The sequence below is a fragment of the Mycteria americana genome, chromosome 3 (assembly GCF_035582795.1).
Source record: "Mycteria americana isolate JAX WOST 10 ecotype Jacksonville Zoo and Gardens chromosome 3, USCA_MyAme_1.0, whole genome shotgun sequence".
Taxonomy (NCBI): domain Eukaryota; kingdom Metazoa; phylum Chordata; class Aves; order Ciconiiformes; family Ciconiidae; genus Mycteria; species Mycteria americana.
In genome coordinates this window covers 104,194,880-104,217,305 of record NC_134367.1, presented here as the reverse complement: position 1 = coordinate 104,217,305, position 22,426 = coordinate 104,194,880, and the positions used below count along the sequence as shown (strand labels likewise).

The 22,426-nt window shown below is 41.0% G+C and overlaps 1 protein-coding gene across 6 annotated transcripts in view; it reads right to left on the bottom strand.

Moving 5' to 3' along the window:
* Positions 1 to 22,426, bottom strand: part of RPS6KC1 (ribosomal protein S6 kinase C1) — a 91,002-nt gene that overhangs the window by 47,412 nt on the left and 21,164 nt on the right. For 5 of the 6 annotated variants that reach the window (XR_012774833.1, XM_075496407.1, XM_075496405.1 and 2 more), the window contains 3 exons: positions 20,771 to 20,830; positions 19,600 to 19,965; positions 3,990 to 4,108 (listed from right to left, as the gene is read on the bottom strand). Coding sequence is in view for 5 of the 6 variants with exons in the window: in XM_075496407.1 (XP_075352522.1) it covers positions 3,990 to 4,108; positions 19,600 to 19,965; positions 20,771 to 20,830 (545 nt within the window). In the remaining variant the exon portion in view is untranslated. Of the gene's footprint in view, positions 1 to 3,989; positions 4,109 to 19,599; positions 19,966 to 20,770; positions 20,831 to 21,114; positions 21,214 to 22,426 lie in introns of those variants that run through there. The other variant, XM_075496409.1, reaches the window with a different exon arrangement.

Genomic DNA, 22,426 nt, shown 5'->3' with positions numbered 1-22,426 from the left:
ATTTCTCTGGGCTGGTGGATGAGAAAGAAGTAAAATGTCATGTCTAAAAAGGCCAGGTGAACCTAGTTTTGATGCTGATCACTGTGGATGTTCCTGGTAAGGGCACAACAGGAAACACAAAGCTATCTACACCAGACATGGGTGACAGAGCAGTTCTGCTTTGTAACATCAGGTCATGGAGAAAATGGCTCTCATGGCTTGGATGGGCACATGCTTCACTGGGTAAAAAACTGGCTGGATGGCCAGGCCCAAAGAGTGGTGGTGAATGGAGTTAAATCCAGCTGGCAGCCAGTCACAAGTGGTGTTCCCCAAGGCTCAGTACTGGGGCCAGTTCTGTTTCATATCTTTATCAATGATCTGGATGAGGGGATCGAGTGCACCCTCAGTAAGTTTGCAGATGACACCAAGTTGGGTGGGAGTGTTGATCTGCTTGAGGGTAGGCAGGCTCTACAGAGGGATCTGGACAGGCTGGATCAATGGGCCGAGGCCAGTTGTATGAGGTTCAACAAGGCTAAGCGCCACGTCCTGCACTTGGGTCACAACAACCTCATGCAACGCTACAGGCTTGGGGAAGAGTGGCTGGAAAGCTGCCCGGCGGAAAAGGACCTGGGGGTGTTGGTCGATAGCTGGCTGAATATGAGCCAGAAGCGTGCCCAGGTGGCCAAGAAGGCCAATAGCATCCTGGCTTGTATCAGAAATAGTGTGGCCAGCAGGACTAGGGAAGTGATCGTGCCCCTGTACTCGGCACTGGTGAGGCCACACCTCGAATACTGTGTTCAGTTTTGGGCCCCCCACTACAAGAGAGACATTGAGGTGCTGGAGCGTGTCCAGAGAAGGGCAACGAAGCTGGTGAAGGGTCTGGAGCAGAAGTCTGATGAGGAGTGGCTGAGGGAGCTGGGACTGTTTAGCCTGGAGAAAAGGAGGCTCAGGGGAGACCTTACTGCTCTCTACAACTACTTGAAAGGAGGTTGTAGAGAGGTGGGGGTCGGTCTCTTCTCCCAGGTAACAAGTGATAGGACAAGAGGAAATGGCCTCAAGTTGCGCCAGGGGCGGTTTAGACTGGATATTAGGAAATTTTACTTCACTGAAAGGGTTGTCAAGCACTGGAACAGGCTGCCCAGGGAAGTGGTTGAATCACCATCCCTGGAGGTATTTAAAAGACATTTGGATGAGGTGCTTAGGGACAGGGTTTAGTGGTGGACTTGGTAGTGTTAGGTTTACAGTTGGACGCGATGATCTTAAAGGTCTTTTCCAACCTATATGATTCTGTGATTCTGTCATGAACAAGAACACTTTGCCTTAAATGCTGATGGTTGCTTACTAGTCAGACCTCTTCCTCCAAAGTGCAAATGGTCTCAGTACCCCCACTGCCCATGAAGTTCCCTGCACTGAACCACGCTTCCCATAACCAAACTGCACTCTGCCCTTTGTAATATAGGCACAGGTATTGCTAGGGTACAGTATTTGTCCATCATTTTCTTGCAAACCAATTTCAGTTAAATGGTTCAAACTGTGCTGGGCTAAATGGTGTACCAGCACTTGGCCATCCTTCTAGGAAAGGCCTCCTAAGTGTACTAACACAGTGCTTCTTCTCAAAGACTTCAGTGTCCCTCCAGCATGGAAGAAGTGATGAGAGACCTCTTTACAGATTCATGTAAGCAAAGAAGGCATTGTACAGTGTTATTTAAACATTCACATTTATATCCTGTCCAAGCACCAGCATTTGAACAAGGGATGGTAGCAGTCAGCATGACCTACAGCAGTAGGAGGTGCTAGTGGTAACAGACCAGCCTTGCCCCAGCATGACCAAAGGCATGTAAATAGCAGTTAGAGAAACATCAAGCTGCTGTGAAGTGATGGTGCAAGGAGGCATATGCACTAACCTTGTAGACCACAGACTTAATTTATTTGGGAGAAAGACACAAAATATCTGCATGTTTCCACTAGTATGTCCGAAAAATCCCACTGTATATAGATGTGGGTCATTTCAGTGCACTTATCACTGTCTGGATGGGGTAGAATAATTCACGCAAACTCCAATATAAACTATCTTGGGCAGTAAAAAGGGTAAGCAGTAACTAAGGTGCAAGAATTCAGGTCTGCTCCGCAACCACTGTGCCGGAAGAATCACATTCCTCACTTTCCTTAAGATGCTAAGCCAAAGCACAGAGCATGACAACTCTTAGTGGTTCCTACCACTACCCTTACAATAACTTTGGGAGAGAAGTCCTTCTCCCGATTAACTTTCAGCTATCAACTTGGAGACAAGCTGTTCCTCACCACAACCATCGTGACCCACCAGCGCCATCTGCCCTTGATGCCAGCAAGTTCCAAACCTCTAAGATAAAAGTCAAGTTTATGCATTATGAAGAGCAGCAAATAGAAGATATTAAAATACACATACAGACTTAGGTAAAACAAAGCCAAATCATGGAAACATGGCTTTTTTTGTAAAAAGGAGAATGAGCCAGGTGCAACATTTTGCTTGTGCAAGGTCAGATTTGCCCTAACTTGTCAATTTTGAGTTTCAACACAGAAGGAGAATGGTATTCTATTCTCACTGCTTTTTTTTTTTCTTGTCTTATCCCAATTAATCCTGCTTTCCTTTGGATCTGCAAAGAAGGGATGTGCCTTATTCAGTACAGCATAAAAGAAGAAATACTTTACCTCTCAAGTTCACATACAAAAATGGAACCTATTTCTTCCTCCTTCCCAACCACAATTAGTTTTTAAACTTATAAAAGGGCAAAAATAGGTTGTTAATGGTTTTTTCTTGTTCTGCAGATTCCAAACACAGTGAGGTTTTCATTCAACATAGATTCTTCCCCATTTTCAGGGGTGTTTGACCCAAAGAAAGACTACCTAGTAGGAGTTCATATCAGTCCAAAATACAAAATTGTTCAAAGTACCATTCATAGCAGCAGCAAGACTCCAAATCTCACAAAATATATCCCATTTGGAACATCCTCAAAATTTTACTTGTGGGCTCTCAACATTAAAAAAGCTACCCTTCACAAAATCAGTGGTTTTGCTTTTTTAATTTACTTATTAGGCAGTTGGATTTTGTAAGGCTTCCTATTTTTGCAGCAGTGGTCTCCTTAAAGCATTTTTAGATCTGTGCAAAATAAGAAGCAATAATCTTCTGCCCCTTTTGTCCTCACTTGAAATAAATGCAGAAAGATAAGAAGTTGGTAACTTTTATATTTACTACAATAGGGCGATCACTGACAATCACACACAGTTTAGCATGACTGCAGTAAAAGTCTAAAGTAAGAACAGATAAGTCTCAAAGGAATTGGTTGGGGAAGGGCAAAGTAGAAATTTATTGAGGGTGCCTTGGAATAAGCTCTGTTTGTCTTTTGTACAAGTACAGATAAGGGTGTTTCTGCTTAAGAAGGTGGGAATTACTACAGAAACCCCTGAAAAATCAAGAAGCAGCTGATCACTCAAGGACATCCAAGAGAAACATCTGAAGGGATCAGGAAGAACCTTTGCTCAATTAAGTACTTACTTTGTGGGAAATTCATCTCTCATCCCCCCACCATGTGCTTGACTCACTTCTGATACAACATTATGTGCTAGGCTAAAGAAACCAACAGCCTTTCTGCTCCCCACAGGACCAAGCAATATTCTCATGGGAAAGTCAAAAGAAATGTTACATGCTGGTGGGTTTTTTTTGCTTTACCTTTAAATTCTTTAGTATGATTAAAAATGTTTACTTCATTAACTGCGGAGTAGAAGGAAAGCATGTGAACAAACAGGCCTGGGTTAAATCAAGCACTCCTTGTAATGCTATGAAATGCAACCAACAAGAATCAGAAAAGAACAACAACTTAACAGAAATGTAACATCAAAATGCTCCTCAGGCCTCCTGAAAGAGAGAAATTCTAGACAGTTTTTGAACCTCAAGCTCAAATATACTTTGCTAAAAGACAGGACAATTTAATTATACCAAATTCTGGTTCAGAAAAAAAGAAATTAAAGCTTACCATAGAAACAGATGCATCTTCAGAGGATTTATGGTAGAGACTGGAAATTTTTTCTGCACGCATAAGGTATTCTGCAGTCTTCCTTTTCACTGCTTCTCGACGAGTTGGACTTGATTCACCTCAATGGAGAAAAAGAAAGATATTTTTTCTATAGAGAGAGAGGTACTAAGTAATCAAAGCACATGACTGCTTTGATTCTACCTTTTTTGATTTGCTTTGGGTTACTCATAATCAAACCTACAGATATGCATCTTATAAAAAGCAAGTACTATGATCTCAGAGTTCTACAAAAATAACAATTCAAGCCTTGCTATAGACTAAAGTAAATAAAAAGTCTTACTTCATTTTTCTGTGATCTGGTATATGTTCCTATGGTAACATAAGTAAGAACTGAAACGAACCACTGATCCGAACACTGTACCCCAAAAAAACCTCAATTAGGGAAGACATGATAAGATATTTGTGACAAAACAATAAAGAAACTTGTTTTTTCCCCATGTTTCTGACATGGTCTTTCCCAAGGATAAAAGAAAGTCAGAAATACTATCAATAGCCAGAAGGCAACATGAGAGGCACCAAGAACTCTTGCTCATAGCTTTTCAATGCTACCTGCTCCTTGACTGTTGGCTTGGGGTGACACAGGAAGAAAGGAAGAAGCACGTGCTCCAACTACTTCACTTCCCAGATGACTGAACAACCTTTGTGTTATATCTAATCCATCCAAACTCTCGCAGGATGTGAGAATACTGTGATACCTCACAAATTCTATATTCACTCTAAAACTTACAGTTCATGTTTAGGCATTCACATCATGAGCAGTATATTCTTATAATAGACTCAATTTGTGATGACAACACCCAACCATTCAACCACCAAGCAAAGATAAAAAGATGGTGAGATACAGAGAATTGAGATTACTATGCTGAAAAATAGTTACAGACAACTGTCCCAGAAGAAGTCAGAGCAATAGCAGAGATTTCATATGGCCCTGACAGCCTCTTCCAGCCATAAACGAGACCATCCAAGACTTGCAGAAACATAGCCTTGGCTGTGACGAGCTTGTGCACCGACAGGTGCAAGCCAGCACCTCTCACAAACCAGTGCTCAAACAGGACAAGGAACTACAAGGATATCTACCTAACAGCTACTCAACATGAAAGACAAGTCAAGGAACAGGAGAGGTAATAAATTAAACATGCAAATACACAAACCCTAACAAACAGCAGATAACAGAGACAATAACGAAGACTAGAACTCATAAGACTGATCAATGGGCCATGAAAGGAACCTCTGAGTGTAACCTTGAAGAAGTTCAACCAGAAACTTGGTAACTGATAAGAAAAAAAAAAGGATTATTGTGGGTTATCAAGAATGAGTCTCATAAAAAAGAAAAAACTTATTATGGGATGTCTGAGGGAGAACTTACTCTGTAAATGCTCGCATGCAAAACTTACTGTGGGAGGTTTTCAGGGAGGATTGTGGCAACGTGCAAGATGTGAGATACTTAGGGGCAGGATTAGAGGCAAGGAAAGGGAGGGGTCAAGGTGGAGTGGGGGGCACAAACATGAGAAAACAGAGATGGGAATTACATGGGCTGACTGCGTGTGGGCAGGCTGCTGGTCAATATGCTTGTCTGACTGAGCCCCGTACCTGACCACCACTGTCTTGTCTTACCTTCTTATTAAACTCTACTCCTCACTATTTTCTGCATGAGCGTGCTTATTAGTCTCTGTGCATAAGATACGCCAACAAACTTCAAGCCAGATAAGCAGGCAAGTTAGACAAAATGTCTGAGAGTTGGATCATGGGACTGGGAGGCAGTTACCAGAGAGACCTAAACAGCAGGTCTTTGCCTGACCAGCAATAGTTCAAAAGAGGTTGGTTTGTTCACACTGCCTGTGGTTACGTAGGTGTCTCTAAAGGGAATATCCTTCTGCCTGTGTCAATCTGTTTGTGGTCAGCCATGTCCATACAGGGTATGTGTGTCAACACGCAAGCCCCTCTCAGAAATTTGTGCTCAGCTTCACTAGTGGTAGGACCCAAAGAAGGAGTAAGCTGCAGCCACGTCTCTCCAGCAGCTCAGGGCAGGAGGAATCGCTCTGATCCTTCAGTCAGCCAGATCTGGCTATCTTAACACTGACTCCTTAATAAAGGAGGAGAAACAGGTTGTCTGACTGCTCAATTTTCCCAAAACACTTTCAAGATGGCAGATAATAATGAAAAACTAAGTACAAGGTCTCTTCAGAAAGTTCCTAGAGAATTCCTCTGCTGTAGGCTCTCAGAACTGCTGTTTTCCCCCAGCCCCATGCAAGAGGGAATGAATCATTGCTCTTGCTTTCAACTATCCTTAGACTCAGAGAGTGAAGAAGGCAGAGACTCTTTACCACTTCATGTTGCCACAGTCTACTACTAGTCTACTACTACTACAATTTTAGGAAGTTCCCAACTGAGGTGGAAGCACAGAATAGTCAGGAATTCAGGACTACTACTACTACACCTTAGTCTTCCTGCAACTCAGGTGATTTAAAAATGATGCAATGTACATGGTCCAAGATTTTCTCCCCCATCTAAGTTCTTTAGAGTGAGCCACTCCCATCTGCAGACACTTGGCCAGAGAGCTGTCATCATGCTCATTCAGTCGACTGGCATTTTTCTCAGTGGGGATTCATGTAGACCTAAATCCCAGAAGCATCGGCACTGATGAGTCTAGTAGTCGCTTCTCGATGAGCTGGTCCTGAACTCCAGCTAATGCACTGACCGCCGCTGCCGAGGTGACCGAGGACTTGCTGAAGAGCCGCTCAGCCTCCTTGAACTTGCGGTTCCTCCAGTCGTTTTTGCTGTTGGAGTTCTTCTGGTTGGTGAGGTAGCGGTCCCAGCCGCGGATGATGTTCCCGTACATCTGCGTGTCCTCCAGGTAGCTGCCCTCGAAGGCGTAGTTTTGACCCTGTTAAAGACTCCCCCTCCCTTTTATATCATGACTACAAACTACCTAAACACACAGACTCCATCAAGAGTAAGTAGAAGAGACTTACCATCTACTTCAAGCTCTGCTGTAAGTGATCTATTGTAAATCTTATTACCCACCTCACAGCAGGAGGGAAAAGTGATTGTCGCCTCCTTGGACAGAGACACACAGCCCTGCTCTGCAAACACCTTGGACTACACTTGGTTTGGGAAGAAGCTGGACAGTGAGAAATTCAGTGCACTTTCAGCATATGGTATTACGGATATGTAAATTTCTCAGTAATTTCTTTCATTCTAAAGACAGAGGGGACTTCATACCAGGGCCAGCACCTCTAATATCAGCCTCCACTTGGTAGGACTCATCTGGGGAAATTCCCCTAGATGAGACTGCCAGTCTTATTCCCATCTAGGATAAAAAAAAAGTAACACTCAATTGTTTGAACTTGGGTTTGGCTTTATCAGAAGAGAATAGATACACAGTATTTTATAAATGTGTGTTGCAATTTCTTAAAACATGACTAACGCTCTTGCTTTCATCTCTACATTTAATCTTACAGCACCATAAAACTTTCTTGTGCCGATCCACCGGTGATCACCCACATTCTCTTAGACACACACAGTGGTAGTCGCTCAGGGAAAACAAGTCATCTCACAGCAATAACAAACTCTTCAGCCAGCGTCTTCTTCAAGCAGACTGGTAGAAAACTGCTAGGTTAGTGTCTAAGGCCATCATAAAAGCCAAGCCTACTGCTTAATTGTTAGTTATGTGTATTTAGTTGGGATGTTTATTGCCTTTTTCAATGTTTCAGTAATTTTACAGTAATTAATGCAAACAAGCTAGGATGTCCCCTTAGAGCGGTCTTCATTCTCCCTACTTTCACAAGACATTAATTTCAGTTTTCCTTCTACTTTTCCTTCCTGAGTAATTTGTTAAATAACATTTGCAAACTGTTCACTCATTCAAATCTTCAGCCATAAAAGAGGGTGTGGATTCACAAAACGACATTTACTCAACAAGTTCTTGCATCTTATTTGCAAATAAGATCATTAACAGTTCAGTCTCCGAATACTGTAACAGGTGGATGTTTGAGAATTGGATTTATGGAAGTGGGATTTTGGCTTTTTATTCTTTATATTAGTTTAACCAAGAAGATGTAAAAAGCTACATTCCAATACAAATTCCCATATAAACAGCCAATATCTCACAAAAATCTGTAAAGAAACAGAGGATATGAATTAAAAAAAAAGAAAAAGTTACTTTAAAAGCCTTAAACACAGGGGTGATGAGTAATAATAAACACCCCATTAAACTAAAAATAATCTTTAGCATTTATGCCAAATTTCAGGTCATAGAACTCTTCACTTAAAACCTAATAAATCACTAAAACACTAGAACAAATCCTTATACTTGACAGATGTTAAAGCTGTGATGCAGACTTTATGCATTTTTTTTTTAAGGCAATATTACATTTTGTTATGGGATAGTATTTTTAGTTACGCAAAACGTGTACTCTTAAAAGAATCCACTAATTTATTCCTAGTGAAGACCTTTTGATTTAAACACTGTGTGAACATACTGAGCTCCTATTTCTATTCTGTGGTTAGCCCACAATAATCTAAAGAGGTATCTCTCTTTAATTACAATTTATAACTTGAAAGGCATTTTTCTTTAAATGGCAGCAAACAGGAAATGTTTAAACTGTGTCAAAGCCTTTGATGAATCTTTACAACTGCTCATAAAAGATCATCCTGCTTAAAATAATATTGATTTTTCATTTATTTTCCTAGATACTAGAAGATTTACATTTCATCTGATCAGGATCAAAGCTTCTCCCCCCTCCTGATCACTGGGATTAAATCAGCAATGTCATTTTACATGTTTAAAAACTACAGTGCTAAAGCAAGATATAAAAGTGTAGCAAGGCTGATCATAGAGACCTTAGAATAAAAACCCCTCAAGATTCCCCGTCTCTCTCCCTCTCTCTCCCTCTGCATTTGCTACGGAGCAGCTGTGCCTCACACAGATTCACATGAATGAAAATATTAAGGCGAGAAACCACCCACTTAATTTATTTTCCATATTACTTTCCTGTAATTATTTTGTAAACTGTTCACACAACAATATATAAAAACATCTGCAAAAACAGGTAATTAATGTGTCAAGCCAAACTAATGCATTTTTTATGGTGTCCATGCTTCGTCAACTGTAATTATAACTCTTTTTAAGCAAATGATGATGTGTTTGTTGCAATGTACAAGTGGTTATTTTAGATGCTCTGTTTACTATTACTGCAAACAGAATATAAAAACTCTACAGCTACTTTGTTGCACATATAAGCCTTCATCTACACAAGCACAAGCAGGCTGCTCCCTCATTTTCCAAAGGCTTTGCCTATTTCAAAGAAATAAAAATATCTTAAAATGAAAATTGGCTTTGGAAAGGCTGACCAGGCCACCCGCTGACCAAAGTAACAGTAGCCAGGACATTAGGACAGCAGCCAATGATTTAAAATTTGTTCCTTAATTTTTATTTCTAAGGACAGCTCAGCTACAATATATTTATAAAAACAGACGTTCCTAACAACATTCAAATGATCTTGAGGATTTGATAGAGGAAAACCACAAATATCAGAATAATTGTGCCACTGAGTTCATCTGTGACTTGCCTGCTTGTTTTCCCATAGTCCACTGATTTGAATGAAAAAATACAGAGAAGCAGCATTTCCACAGAATAGGTACATAGTAGTAGCATCTGGGAAAATAGCAATATTTTTGTTTGTCTTCTACTCACACCTCATAGCACCTCGGAAGAGCACATACCTTTGAAAGATTAGCTAACTCAATATTGAAGTGTTAAGTGTTCAGCTCAGTTAACTGTTTATTCAGGCATTAAATCTTCTGTAATTCTATTATATAAGAAAATGACTTAAGTTCAGGTATTAATAGCAAAAAGCTATTGAAATGGGGCCGTACCCAATAAACTCAAACAACAAAAAAAACCCTAGGCAGTAAGGACCGTGAAAAAAAATCTGTCCTTTTCCCCAAAATAATCTGGGGTACTAACAGAACATGTCTCAGATGCTTAGAAGTGCTCTCAAACTTGGTCTGGTCCTTAACTATTCTCCTCCGCAGATCTAGGATGAAGTCATGTGGAAGATGTGTATCTTACTGGATGGTAACAAACAAAAGATAGCTCTAGTCACCATTTGCCACTAACATATACAATGTCCCACATTCAGTAAATCACCGTATATAGCACCTACCCAGGAATTCTAGATATTCCTTCCTTCCTTCATGTCTGGCCACCTCCAAATCATTCCCCAGTGGGCATTACAGATTTTCCTCAGGAAGAGCCAATCTGTCAGGACACCATCAGTGCACTCCCTTACCAACTAGCCGCTTGACCAGGATGTGGGTATTTCCACAGAAAAGGTAAGGCTAAAAAGTTAGCGTTATCTGTCCCAATCCTCTGTAACCTCCATATTCCAAATCTTCCTGCTTTTCTCTCAGAGTTACTAAAAATATATGTGGGCTGCCTTTATTTAAGAAGATATCAGAAGAGATTTGCTCCAGGAAGGAATGTCCTCTTGCAGAACAGGCTACAAGGAACTTGTGGGAGACTGCCTGTTGTGCTAACCCCAAACTCCATGTTCTTAACAATTTAAACAGTAAAACTTTCTCTAAATACTGAAATCTTCAATGAAACATTTATAATTGCCAAATCTAACAGCTATAATACCATTTTTTATTTTTAAAAGTTTCTTTATCTTCTTCACAGTCTTCCTGCACATATCACCCAGCTGGATTGCTGAATTTTTCAAAGAATTGCTCTCTATAAAAATGCAAGGGAGTAAGCCTTAAAAGATTTATTTCTTCTCACAATGAAAAGAGGTTTAGCAGCACCTTCCTTATTAGTGGGTAGCCCAGCTGTTATTTTTGCCTAATTGGTTCAAGAGGACCTCTGTTCTTCTTAGGGCAAACACTTCTTACATCATGTGAAGCAGACTCCTTTGTCCATTTTAGCCAAACAAAAGCTCAGGCACACCGTAAGTGACAACGGGACTCATAATCCAGCACAGGTTTGTGACCACTTTGGACACAGTTTTATAACCCCTAAATTTATTTCAGGAAGGGGAAGAGCTGCTGATTTTGGAACAAGTCTCCATCAACTTTCACAGGAGAGTGGGTAACCTTTAATTTTCAAACAATTACTTAAGTGAAATGTGGCAGGTGCTGGGGTAGATGGATACTTCAGCATCAAGGAAAGATGCTATAGATTTTAGCAGCAGGTGGCAGTTTGGAATTGTGAAATAAGCCCGCTAGCACATCATCTCTAGTATGCTATATCTTATATTAATGATGAGTTCCTTTGAGGTGGTGGCCAAATTCTGCAGCTGAAAAAAAACTGTAAATATTAAAAAAATAAGACCAAGGTTAAGCCCATTATGGTAAAACAGTTTGAAGTGATCTTTTTTCCTCTTTTTTTTTTTTTTAACATTTTGAGAGAGTCAATTTATTAAGATGCACCACATTTATCAGAACTATTCTTTCTTGCTTTTTGAAGATTCAGGACAGTACTGTACTCTAGCAATCAAAGAAGAAAAGCCACTTAAAAGTTAAGCCTCTCACGCTGAAGACAAATGCGTGACAGTGAGTGAACACCTAAGAATTCTTCCAACTTTCCAGTGTGCTCATAACTATTATGTCTATATTTTATACATCATCTTCATTGCGGGTTGCTCAAGACACTTACAGATCTACACTTCCTGTGAAGTTACCAATTCTGCATCCTGTCGAAAACCTAAGGTTACACACCAGTGGTGAAAATGTCTAGATAACCACCTTTCTGGAAAAAAAATGTTGGCATATGTGCCAAAGTTAGGATTACGTAGAAGAATGGTGTGAGTGAAATGTGTTTAAGTGACCAGTAAAGCAGGACTCAGAAACACTCAAGATAATAAGAAACTTAACTTTCCAGGAACACTAATCAACAAACATCTGTTTATAGAGAAACTCTCATGTTAAATCCACAAGGTGGTGGTAGCTTTTCATGTGCATATGTGAGTATCTGGAAAAAAATAAAATGAATGGTCACACAGCACATACCATTTCAGGGAGGAAAAGCTTAACTTCCCATCCATCTGCTAAAACTTTTAGTCTTCAACTGCAAGGTATTTCACCAAAGTAAGACTTCACAACATGAGAAATATTCTTGAACACTTTCCTGTAAAACTACGTAAGAATAAGGGAAGAAAAAAAAACCTGAGCGTTGCAAGACAGAAGGACAAGCAGTGGCATCCTAACACAGATGAGGAAATAAAATGGTGACACCAGCAGCAGGTCCTCCAACACAAACACCACAGGAACAGGAGGAGGGCACTGACAGTCAGAGCAAGGAAAGAAGTTACACAGGCCACCACCACAGAAGAGAAGAAAAGATTTTCCAAGTTCTCTGCACTCTTCCTTCTTAACTAAAAGGACAAGTCCAAATTGGAATTAGCAACCACAAACATTCCTTGTTTCAGAGCAGAGGGAACCCAGGCACACAGACACCTACCCCTTCAAGTAAGAACAAGTTACTGCAGTAAGAAGCATAAAGTATTGCAGAAAAAAGAAAAAAAGATTAAAAAACCATTATGAGATTCATCAATCCTGACGGTCTAATAGGACTCATATCTATGTATTAAATATAATTCATATGCACTTTTAAATAGTACTATGGGAGGTGATATCTTTCCATGAGCAATCACTAAAATATCTAAAACAGAAGAGCCAGCAGCAGGCCCTGTAGAGATCAAACCTACACTAGTCCTTCTACACAGCTCTGAAGCTAGAGAGGCTATTTTAAGATACTGGAAGGGAAAAGAGGGAAAGAGGACAGGAAAACAGAAAAGGAAGATGTGAAAAGAGAGAAGGTGTATATGCAAGAACTGTTTGGGGGGCAGGGGGAGGGGGCGGAAATCAGAGCACTGATTATCATGCAGCATCATGCCCTTAAACATATCTATGCAATTTTTCTATTCCAGCTAGTAATTTGCCTCAATTCACCTACACTGCCTGAGGCATTTAATTCTGCAGCCAGAGACTTCAACTTTCTCACCTAAGGACAGAAGCGGCACTGTAACCTAGATCAGTCTACACTGTATGCTGGAAGAAGTGTGGCAACCCTACTAGGTCTTCTGATGGGAGGTAGAAACCCCACATAGCAACAGTCAAAAAAAAGCTTAATGCACTTAGCTGCAGCTAAGCACTGGCTAACAACAGCTGAGATAAAAGGCTGTGCAGGCAGGAAGAGATGTCTGTCAAAGAGGCTGGGCACAAGCAGCAACCTGGCAAGGAGCTGCTACGAGGACAGACTCAGAAATCTTGGAAAGGTCAGATCAACATAAAGCCAATGCAGCTAGCTGTGTCCCCCAGAAGAGCGAAGAAAGAACAGACTTTTAAGGCCCACCTTGTCATATATTTATTCATTCTTTAACAGCCATATGCTAAGCAACTGCATTCAGAGTCATCTCTGCATCATGCCGTACATGTTGGCTTACAGGTATTGCTGCAATTCACCTTTACATGTGTTGTAAAGCTCTAAGCTGTGCAGCAGGTGCTAAACCCCAGACCTTTATCAGCCTCTTGGTGCAGAGAAGTCTTGCAGTTTAAGTGGAACTTTGCCTTGAATAGTCCTTTACATAGCTGAATCTGGCTGTATTTATACATTAACCAACTTCACCATACTTTACTGGCAGATGTCTAAACCCAGTACTTTTGCATATGGAACAATATCACTCAGGCTGATCCATCCAGCATCTACTGCACGGTGATGGATCCTATAGCACTAATCTGCTCTGAAGCTCTGCATGGTCTGCAATAGGCTTGGAAGCAGACACATTTCCATTACGAACGGCTCGTAGCGCACATAAGCATGGGTTTCGGCACCACTGGCAGCACAGTGGGATTAGATGACTTTTTTTTTTTTAAGCAAACCACAGTATTTCCAACATCCTTTCTTAATCTAGCTGCTTGTCAAGAGACAAGTCCTCTCACAAATATCTAAGCTTCTGAAACAGCAGCTGTGATTTCAAGGTTGTATGAAGCACTAGGACAGAGGGAGCACTTTGTATGGTCGCTCAGAAAGCCCAACGGTCCTACAGTATCCTCACAGTCCAATAGTAGGAAACAGACGGTTTTCAGCTCCTTTGGAAGGAACTAGGGCAGGAAGTTTTTGCCTTGACTGGTTCCAGCCTCAGTGGAAGTGTAAAGCTGCAACAGCGAAGAAGGTGAGTGATGATACACCATAGGAGCACAGAGGTCTGAGATCAGGTGGGGGAGAATTACAGTTCCGTCAATCACCCTCTCATTAACCTTTCCCTGTGGGGCCCAGCACAACTCTAAGGTTTCCCTGCAGACATCTGCTCACACCCCAATGCATCTTCTCAGAAAACAGGTCTGTTGTTTCCTCAAAGACATTGCTCCAGTCAGACACAGCTGCTGGGTAGCTCAGAAACTGCCTAAGAGATTGTTACTGTCAATGAGAAACACTACTCAGAGGACTTAACAAGTGAAAGGAATTTAAAATAGCTACTGTGTTGTAACAGAAGTTGTCTTCATAAGTGCCATTCAACAAACAAGCAAAGGTGCTTTTCACTCTGGAAGCCAGAAATGCACTCGTGGAACAGCCATGGCTCCTCTTCCCCTTTTCATAAAGCACTGTCTTCTTGGCATTCTGTGAAGCATGCTCCTGTTTGCATCCCTGGCTCCATCACAAGTTCAAATCATAGCCCATCATAATCCCAGTAATTAGACGCAAGTTGGTTTGTTTTCAGTATATCCAAAAATATAATCTAGTTGTCCAAAGTATTCCCAGCATTTCATTGTATATGCATTTCTGGGTTAAAAGTCAAAGTCATTTTAGCAAGGTTCCAGTAATTTGTGTAATTTTTGTTCCAGCTCTGTTTACTGGATAAACACTAAAATAGCACAGAGCAGTGCAAAACTGACATTCACAGCCCGCTTTCAAAGACACCAGCAGCTTATCTAGAAGTTGTAGATACCTAATGCAAAATACAGATACCTAGGAAACAGCTTGTGGCTGCTAAGCTGGCTTAAGAGGCACCACATACTTCATGCAACAAGGTCCATGCTGCCTGGCTGAACCAGTCCCCTAAAATAAATAAATATTCATTGTGCCCAGCCACAGCTGCTACACATGTGAAAACAAACACCCCGAATCTCTGACAGAATAAATGGATCATCTCCTTTCAGATGTTAACGTGTAACATGGAGCCTTGTATGTAACAGACCAGCAATGAACACATTTGCTTTCTAAGCCACATGGAACAGATCCTGTACTTTTCTACATGAATTAGACTGACCATATTGTGAAGCGTTCTTGCTTCATCATGTGCTTGAAGTTACTGAAACCAAGCAATAAGCAATAGCGCTAACTCTGTGTTTATCACACAGATCAGACTGCCCAGATCCATAATGGATATAATATAGGAACAGTGGAGCTCGAAAAAGAGGAACAGTGTATACAGAAAGGACTCCCTCCTTTATTACAAAAAACTCTTTCATAATTTTAGCCTCCTGATCTATTTTTTCCTAGCATAAACTATGTCCTACACCAAAGTCAGGGAAAGCACTACTTCGCATAAAACACATTTAACTTGCAGCCTAGAAGTTGGTGGCTTGCTATCGATTAGTGCATTTTTTCCATCACTAGGCCTGAAGCAATGCATTGACCTCAAAGTGCTCTGACATGCTAACAAAACAAAGAAACAGCTATAATTGTGAGCCAAAGTTTCTATCAATTAATATACTTATCTTCCAGTATGCTTAAAAAGGCAGAAGATTTGAATTCCAGAAGGTTTCAGCTTCTGGAGAATTGTTTAATCATCCTATACAACCCTTACAGACCTGCTTTCCAAAAGCTCCAAAATCCTGTACACAACAATTCCCAGAAAATGAAAGAGGGGCAGCAGAATCCATACATATTCAGAGAAAAAAGGAAATTATGGCAGCCATTCCCTCTCACTGAACACTAGGGAGCTCTGGTATAAATGAAGCAGGGAGGTACAAAAGGTATAGGTGGTTCAATGGTAGTCCAAGGGCTCTGCTGCCAGTCCAGAATGCATTCTCCTCCTTCCTGCTGACAAACATGTTTAATATTAAATGCATGTATGGAGCAGAACTAGGCCCAAGATGTATAAAGAGCAGATGCCCAGAGTCCAAGGTATACACTAGCCTCTCAGAGCACAGACGGCATTCATTCCCCAAGTGACGTGCAGATCAGGCCTTTTGGCAGGACCGTGAATAGGACATTAAAAGATTTAGTACTAAAACTCTGCAAGAGACTAGCAGAGGAAAATACATATGCACCTTGTACAGTATAATTAACACCACTATACTTGTGAGAGCATGCACACACAGCTGAAAATGAAGTCAAGATGTACATTTCTTTGGTGTAAGTATATGCAACACCTGCCTTTCTACCATTAGTGCCATCAGCTCAGAGAGCGGGAAAGTCGTCAGGCAAGTAACAGACTCAAGTGTGCTCCAACTGCCTTTATGGAAGCCAGCTACTTCAAACTAAACAACACAAGTCTATAAACTTGCAGTAATAAACTTACTCATACACGATTTTGATGAGACAGCCTTAAGAATTAAGTAGATCTTGCATTAAGTAGGCTTGTACCAAGCCTAAAGGAGCGGCTGGCAACGGACACACCCTTATGTTTCAGATACATCTAACCAACTTACAGAGGCACTACACTTCTGAGGTAATTCTGAGCAAAGTTTCAAGCACAGAGGATGGATGATGTTTCCCCCCCCCCCCGTTACACTGGTTACACTTCCCGATTGCAATTCTTAGGTGTCAATTTCTATTTCCTTGGTGCCACCACGTGGCAAAAGTATGTATTACCATTTAACGTGCAAAAGCCACTTGCAGGCCATTCTAGAGGCCACACATTCTGCAATGGCTGTACACTGAAAGGCAATGTCACTCTATATATGTGCGTAAGCATATATGAACGCTGTGTTTCACTTTCAGATATTACAAAGGATAATTTACACAAAATAGTCTAAAAATAATCAATGGCAGAAGATCATAGGCATTTTGTAACAATGGCACCATCCTTATCTTTGAAAGGAGCATGTTCTTATCCATGTGAAATACATAGTCAGGGGTGTTTAAATAGCCAAGGTGATTAAATTAAGGTTGGGTTTTTTTATTGCAACATACAGTGAATATTCACATATCAACACTAAACATATCACCCTTAAAGTAGCTAGATTAGAAAGCATGATACAGACAGTTATTCATGGGGTTTTGTTGAGTTTGGGTTTTTGTGGTTGTTTTTTTGTTGTGGGTTGTTTTTTTTTTTTTAACTGTCCTCATAGATCCTGAGAAGGCATATATTTTTAGGAAGGTGTTTGAATCAGGCCTATCATTATAGAGAAGGACATTAGCGTCTCCTTGCCAGCTTGCAGAAACTCCAAAGAGAAAGGACACAAGATGAGCTGGATCTAGCCAAACCTTGTGTAAGTGCCCAGCAGAGGAGGAACATTCATTTCCTTTCCACCTCCACAGCCATGCAGCTTAACACAGAGAAAGAGCAGCTGACTGCTACAAACTAGACTGTGTACATTTATGTTCCCAAGGGATAAGATGCCAGTTAAAAAGTCACTCACTCCTGTTATTCCCTTCCCTGTGCTGTACAGATGCAATGTCAGGGACTGCACAGAAAAAGTTGCAGGTGCTGACTACACATATCTTCATCCATCAGGAACACCTCTACCCACATACACACACAAGTACCACCACTATAAATTTATTAATAACCTCCACTGTACTATCTGAGTGGCGTCAGGAAACAGGGCAGAATATCACACTTTTCTAAAACTCCTTGAATTTTTTCCTAGCTTGAAAAGCATAGGTACCAGTGGGCAAGAGAAAAGGATTAGCAGTTGTCTGACATAGCTGGACGAGTAGCTAGTCAAGAGCAAAGAAGCAAAAGCCCTTAGAGGAAATGTTAGCAAATGTAAGTTAAAAGCTCAACCCATTCTAGTTTAACAAGTTATTATGCATCAGTTGAGCAAGTCACCTGCAACACATGCAAGGTTGGCTGTTCACAACTTCAGGTAAAACATATGACCCTAAGGATCACCACGGATTCAAAGCCAACATGTTTAATCACTGCCTCAAGTCAAGTACACGTGCATAGTTATTACAGCTCAACTGATGCACTACAGCCTGACTTGTGTTCGTGCCCTAACAGTTTGCAACTGTTCAAAAAGAAAGCTTTTCGAAGCTGGAACTCAAACTGTCAGTTTGAAACCGCATCATGGCAGCCTTGCACCACAGCGGGAAGACAAAAGTGGTTACGATGAGCCAGGATATTATTCAGAAGACCATAACTGAATGGCACACAGGTCTATGAAGAAGTGTATTAGTAAAGACAGAATAGCTGGGCTCTCCAACAGAAGGATTGCCAGCACATTCAGTATCAAGAATAAAAAGCATTTTGATAACCACACCTCTAGTTTTCATCAGTAACCTATCCATTATTTTTTGCCAGGCCCCATTAAAGCAGCTCAGCTGGTAACTTTCATTCCTAGAACTGTTCAGAGGGTCTGGACCACTGCTGTGCATCCTACTGAGATGCAGCAAAGGCTTCTGTTGTATGTGCTTTGGTATATTAGCATTTAAGCTCAGCTCTAGAGCAGCATAATGCATCTGTGCTGTATACCATCAAAGCAAGCCACAATTCTAATCTTACTCATTTGACCTGTGTGGGACAGAAGCACAATACACAGACCCTGAATTCACTCCAGGAAAGAACAAATCTTGTCCTGTGCTTTATAGTTCTAAGCCATTGTTGGACAAAATGCAAATACATGAGGTTATCACTCTAGATTCTCAAGAACTAGAGATGGAAGGGGAAAAAATTGTTCCCTGACTGACAAGGTACAAGGAGGCTCCACAGAAATTCGCATGTAGTTGCATCTGGTCAGTTAACAACAGCTTTTGCAGACATACATTGACACACCGAAGTCTTTTTAAAAAAAAAAAAAAAAGAGAGAAAATCCTGTTCTCCTCCAGCAGTGCAGGCATATAAGTTTGTATGCATCCTTTAACTAGAAAAGGAGAACAGTTTAGTGGAAGAAGCAAGAGGCTGTGAGCCAAGAATAGTTTTAATCCTGTTGTGACTGGGAAGTTAACCTGAGTCTGCCTCTCCCCATGCGTAAAATGGGGATAATTAATCCTCACTTAACCACGTAAATTAAATAATGTTTCAACAGTGCTGCAAGTGCCACATATTAATTAATGCCTGGGTAATAAAAAGGAAAGAGGCAAAAGTGGAGCACTTCGCTACTTACCTGCAAGTCGGAGGTTGTGCTGCAATTTTAAAAGAGGAGATATTTGGCACTTGGAAGATGAGACCCTAAATTACCATTCAGTCTTAGAGAGAAAGATTTCTCTTTCTCTCTCATAGGCACAGCAGCTATCAAGCACATGGAAGCCAGGCACACATCATTCTGCATTTCATATCACCTCTTTGCAACACAGTAAGCTGATGTTAACTAAGGAAATGCCATAAACAAATACTAATAACCAAAAGTAAGGCAAACATAGTGGGAAGATCCATACCTTGGACACCTTCCAGAAGCAGATCAACCCCGTTCCTATAAAAGCTGATGGCAGTTTCATAATCTTCCTCCTCCTCCTTCTTCAAGGCCAGTTTTATCAACTCGCCTGCTTTCTCCAAGTAATCTTCTTTGCCACCAGGCTTGGGTTTCAAGCTTCCAGTAAACAGACTATGACTTTCCCTCTCTCCTTCAGGTTTGCTCCACTCCTGCTCAGGTGCCAGTGTGCTTTGTACTGGGTGTTCAGAAGTAAGGCAAAGGCCAACAGCTCTACTGGGAGAACTTTGGTTGGATGCCATTCCATCATCTAACTCAGCAAGAGAGTCTACATCGACTGTCAGAGAGACCAGGTCGCTGTCACTGGAGAGGCCTGAAAGCACAGTCAAAGACATCCATTACTCTAGGTTTCTCATACACCTTAGGAACCTCCAAATTCTTTATCCCATCCAAAGATTTGAGCCTTCTTCTCACTTATGCAGCTTCCTGAGACTTTGTGCAAATTCCCTGCATGTAAAGCTGTCTTAAAAATTATTACCTATAGAAACATGTTTTTTAAAGTTAGCTACAAACTCCACAGAGCAACTGGTCTTCATTTTAATACTGGGAATGAAGAGACCAACATCTAATACCCAGCTTAAACTTTCAAAGCCTGCACACTGTTGGGCTCCAGGAAAATTATTCTGTGTGAGTGCTATTAGAAAGTCAATCAGCGGGAGCCAGATTACTGTTGCAAGAAATCCCAACATACTGTTTTAAATCAGTAAGATGAAGCATCCCAAAAACAGTAAATTAGGAGTTTGAATTAACACAGTTACTGTCAGCTTATGCATCATGCAGCATTCTAACTCACATCTACCATGTATACTCTTCTTTCATTCCTAACACATGGTAAAATGAATTAGCTTACAACTCTTTCACTGAAATTTGAGCTAACACATTTTATTTTACATTTGCCATAAGCTAAAAGCATATATACTTACTGCAAGCTGACCTTCAGTAACTAAACCACAGCAACTTAGCAGGGTTATTTGGAAATAAATGGCAACAAATACATTTTACATGTACACCATCTCATTCTGTAAGGATTATCATCCACAAAAAGTGTTCACTCATAATTATGACTTTCTAATAATTTAAATTCCACAAATATAATGGAAACAACTTCTAGAACTCACCTCCGCATTCCGATTGGCTCATAAGTGTCACATCATCAAGCCCACTTAAATCCTTTCGAACTGAAAAGGACAAGAATGACGAAAATATTTCTGACATCCTTTTGTACAACAGATTAGATGTTCACTTGCCATCAAAATGAAAGGGCATGACCCTACTACAGGTAAAAGTACATAATATGAAACTGCTCTTGGACCGGCTATCAGAGATATCCATTTGGTAATACACCATTAAAATTGTGACAGTGGTATTAGGTTTGCCATTTCTCATTGCCTCTGAGGTTAAAAAACAAAACACAGGTGCTTGCTTAGGGGGGGCTAATTCAAACCTCAGGATTCCAACTCACCTAATTTCAATAGCAGCAGCACTTTAATCCCTATCTCTCACTGCTCTGATGATTTACAGTTAAGGAGACTTAAAACAGGAGAGCCTTCAAAGCTGAGACCTACACACCAAGAAAAAAAAAAAAAAAAAGCCAGCTTTCAGCCTCAAAAATGTCATTCCAGAATAGTACCCTGCATGAGACATATGGAGCAAGCCACAAATTTGGCAGTGCCACCTGGATATCAAGTAGCAGTTTGTTTTATCACCTTGGCACATGTACCCACTGAGGCAATAAAACAGGCAACAAGGTCAAGACATTTAGCTGCTTGAACACACAGGGAAAGTAAATTCCGAGCTAAAACCTGGTGTCTGTTTTCTTTTGTATTATCAACAAGAGTCAAAAGTTTATCCACATTATCAGGTAAAGTGTTCTAACTTACCTGCAAAAAGTATGTGGCAATAGCAAGGAGCTGACTCAAAGGTAAATAACTCAAACTTTCTTTTCAATTTTGCAACTCTGGAGTTAGAGGAAGTTTACAATTTATGGAAGAGGAGTAAGAAGGCACTGCAGAAATACTGCTTTACTAAAAGCTAGCAGTTCCTTTAATGTTAATTAGAGGAAAAAGACAGGAAGGAGACAGATTACCAGCCACTCCCTTTATCTGAAAAGCAAGGGACAGTGATACTTAGTGACACAAGACTACTTGAGAGGAGGGGACAGGGTGCACAGAAGGCAGTGCTCCTGATCTTTTGAGGGGAAGGACATAAAGCAAAGTGTCCATGCAGAGAAGAAAACTGCCTGTGTAGTCCCAAGTCCTGCAAGAAAGAAGGCAACCTCACAACAGAACAGTTGCGAGGAAGACAGAAGATTCATTCATTAGTGTATTAATAATGGGCCATTCACCTGCCCAATTTAGGGACAGCAATGTCAAATTTGGGTGCAGAGGACTCAAGTTATTTTGTTCAGTGAAGACAAATTGCTAGCTAGGGAATGTATAGGTGGAAGCAGAGCTGACTGACGGACAAAGGGTGCAGATAATGAATGGAAAAGCTGGGGGTTTGTGGGAAGTGTGTGCTGGCCACCCACACTAGATGAATTAGAGCACATTCCCCCACAGCAGATTTCAGACAGACCCAAGTTCCCCTCCCTACAGTCCAAACAAAACCATGTTTGCTCTTCTCTTGCAGCCAACTTGACCAGAAGCTACATGAACACAGCTAGTATGGCACAGAGCCTGAGCTAATAAACTTTGTTTAAGGGCAGGTTTAGAGCCCAGGTCTGGCACCACACAACCACAGACATGGGGCTTCCAATCAGCCCAAGGGGTAGGAAG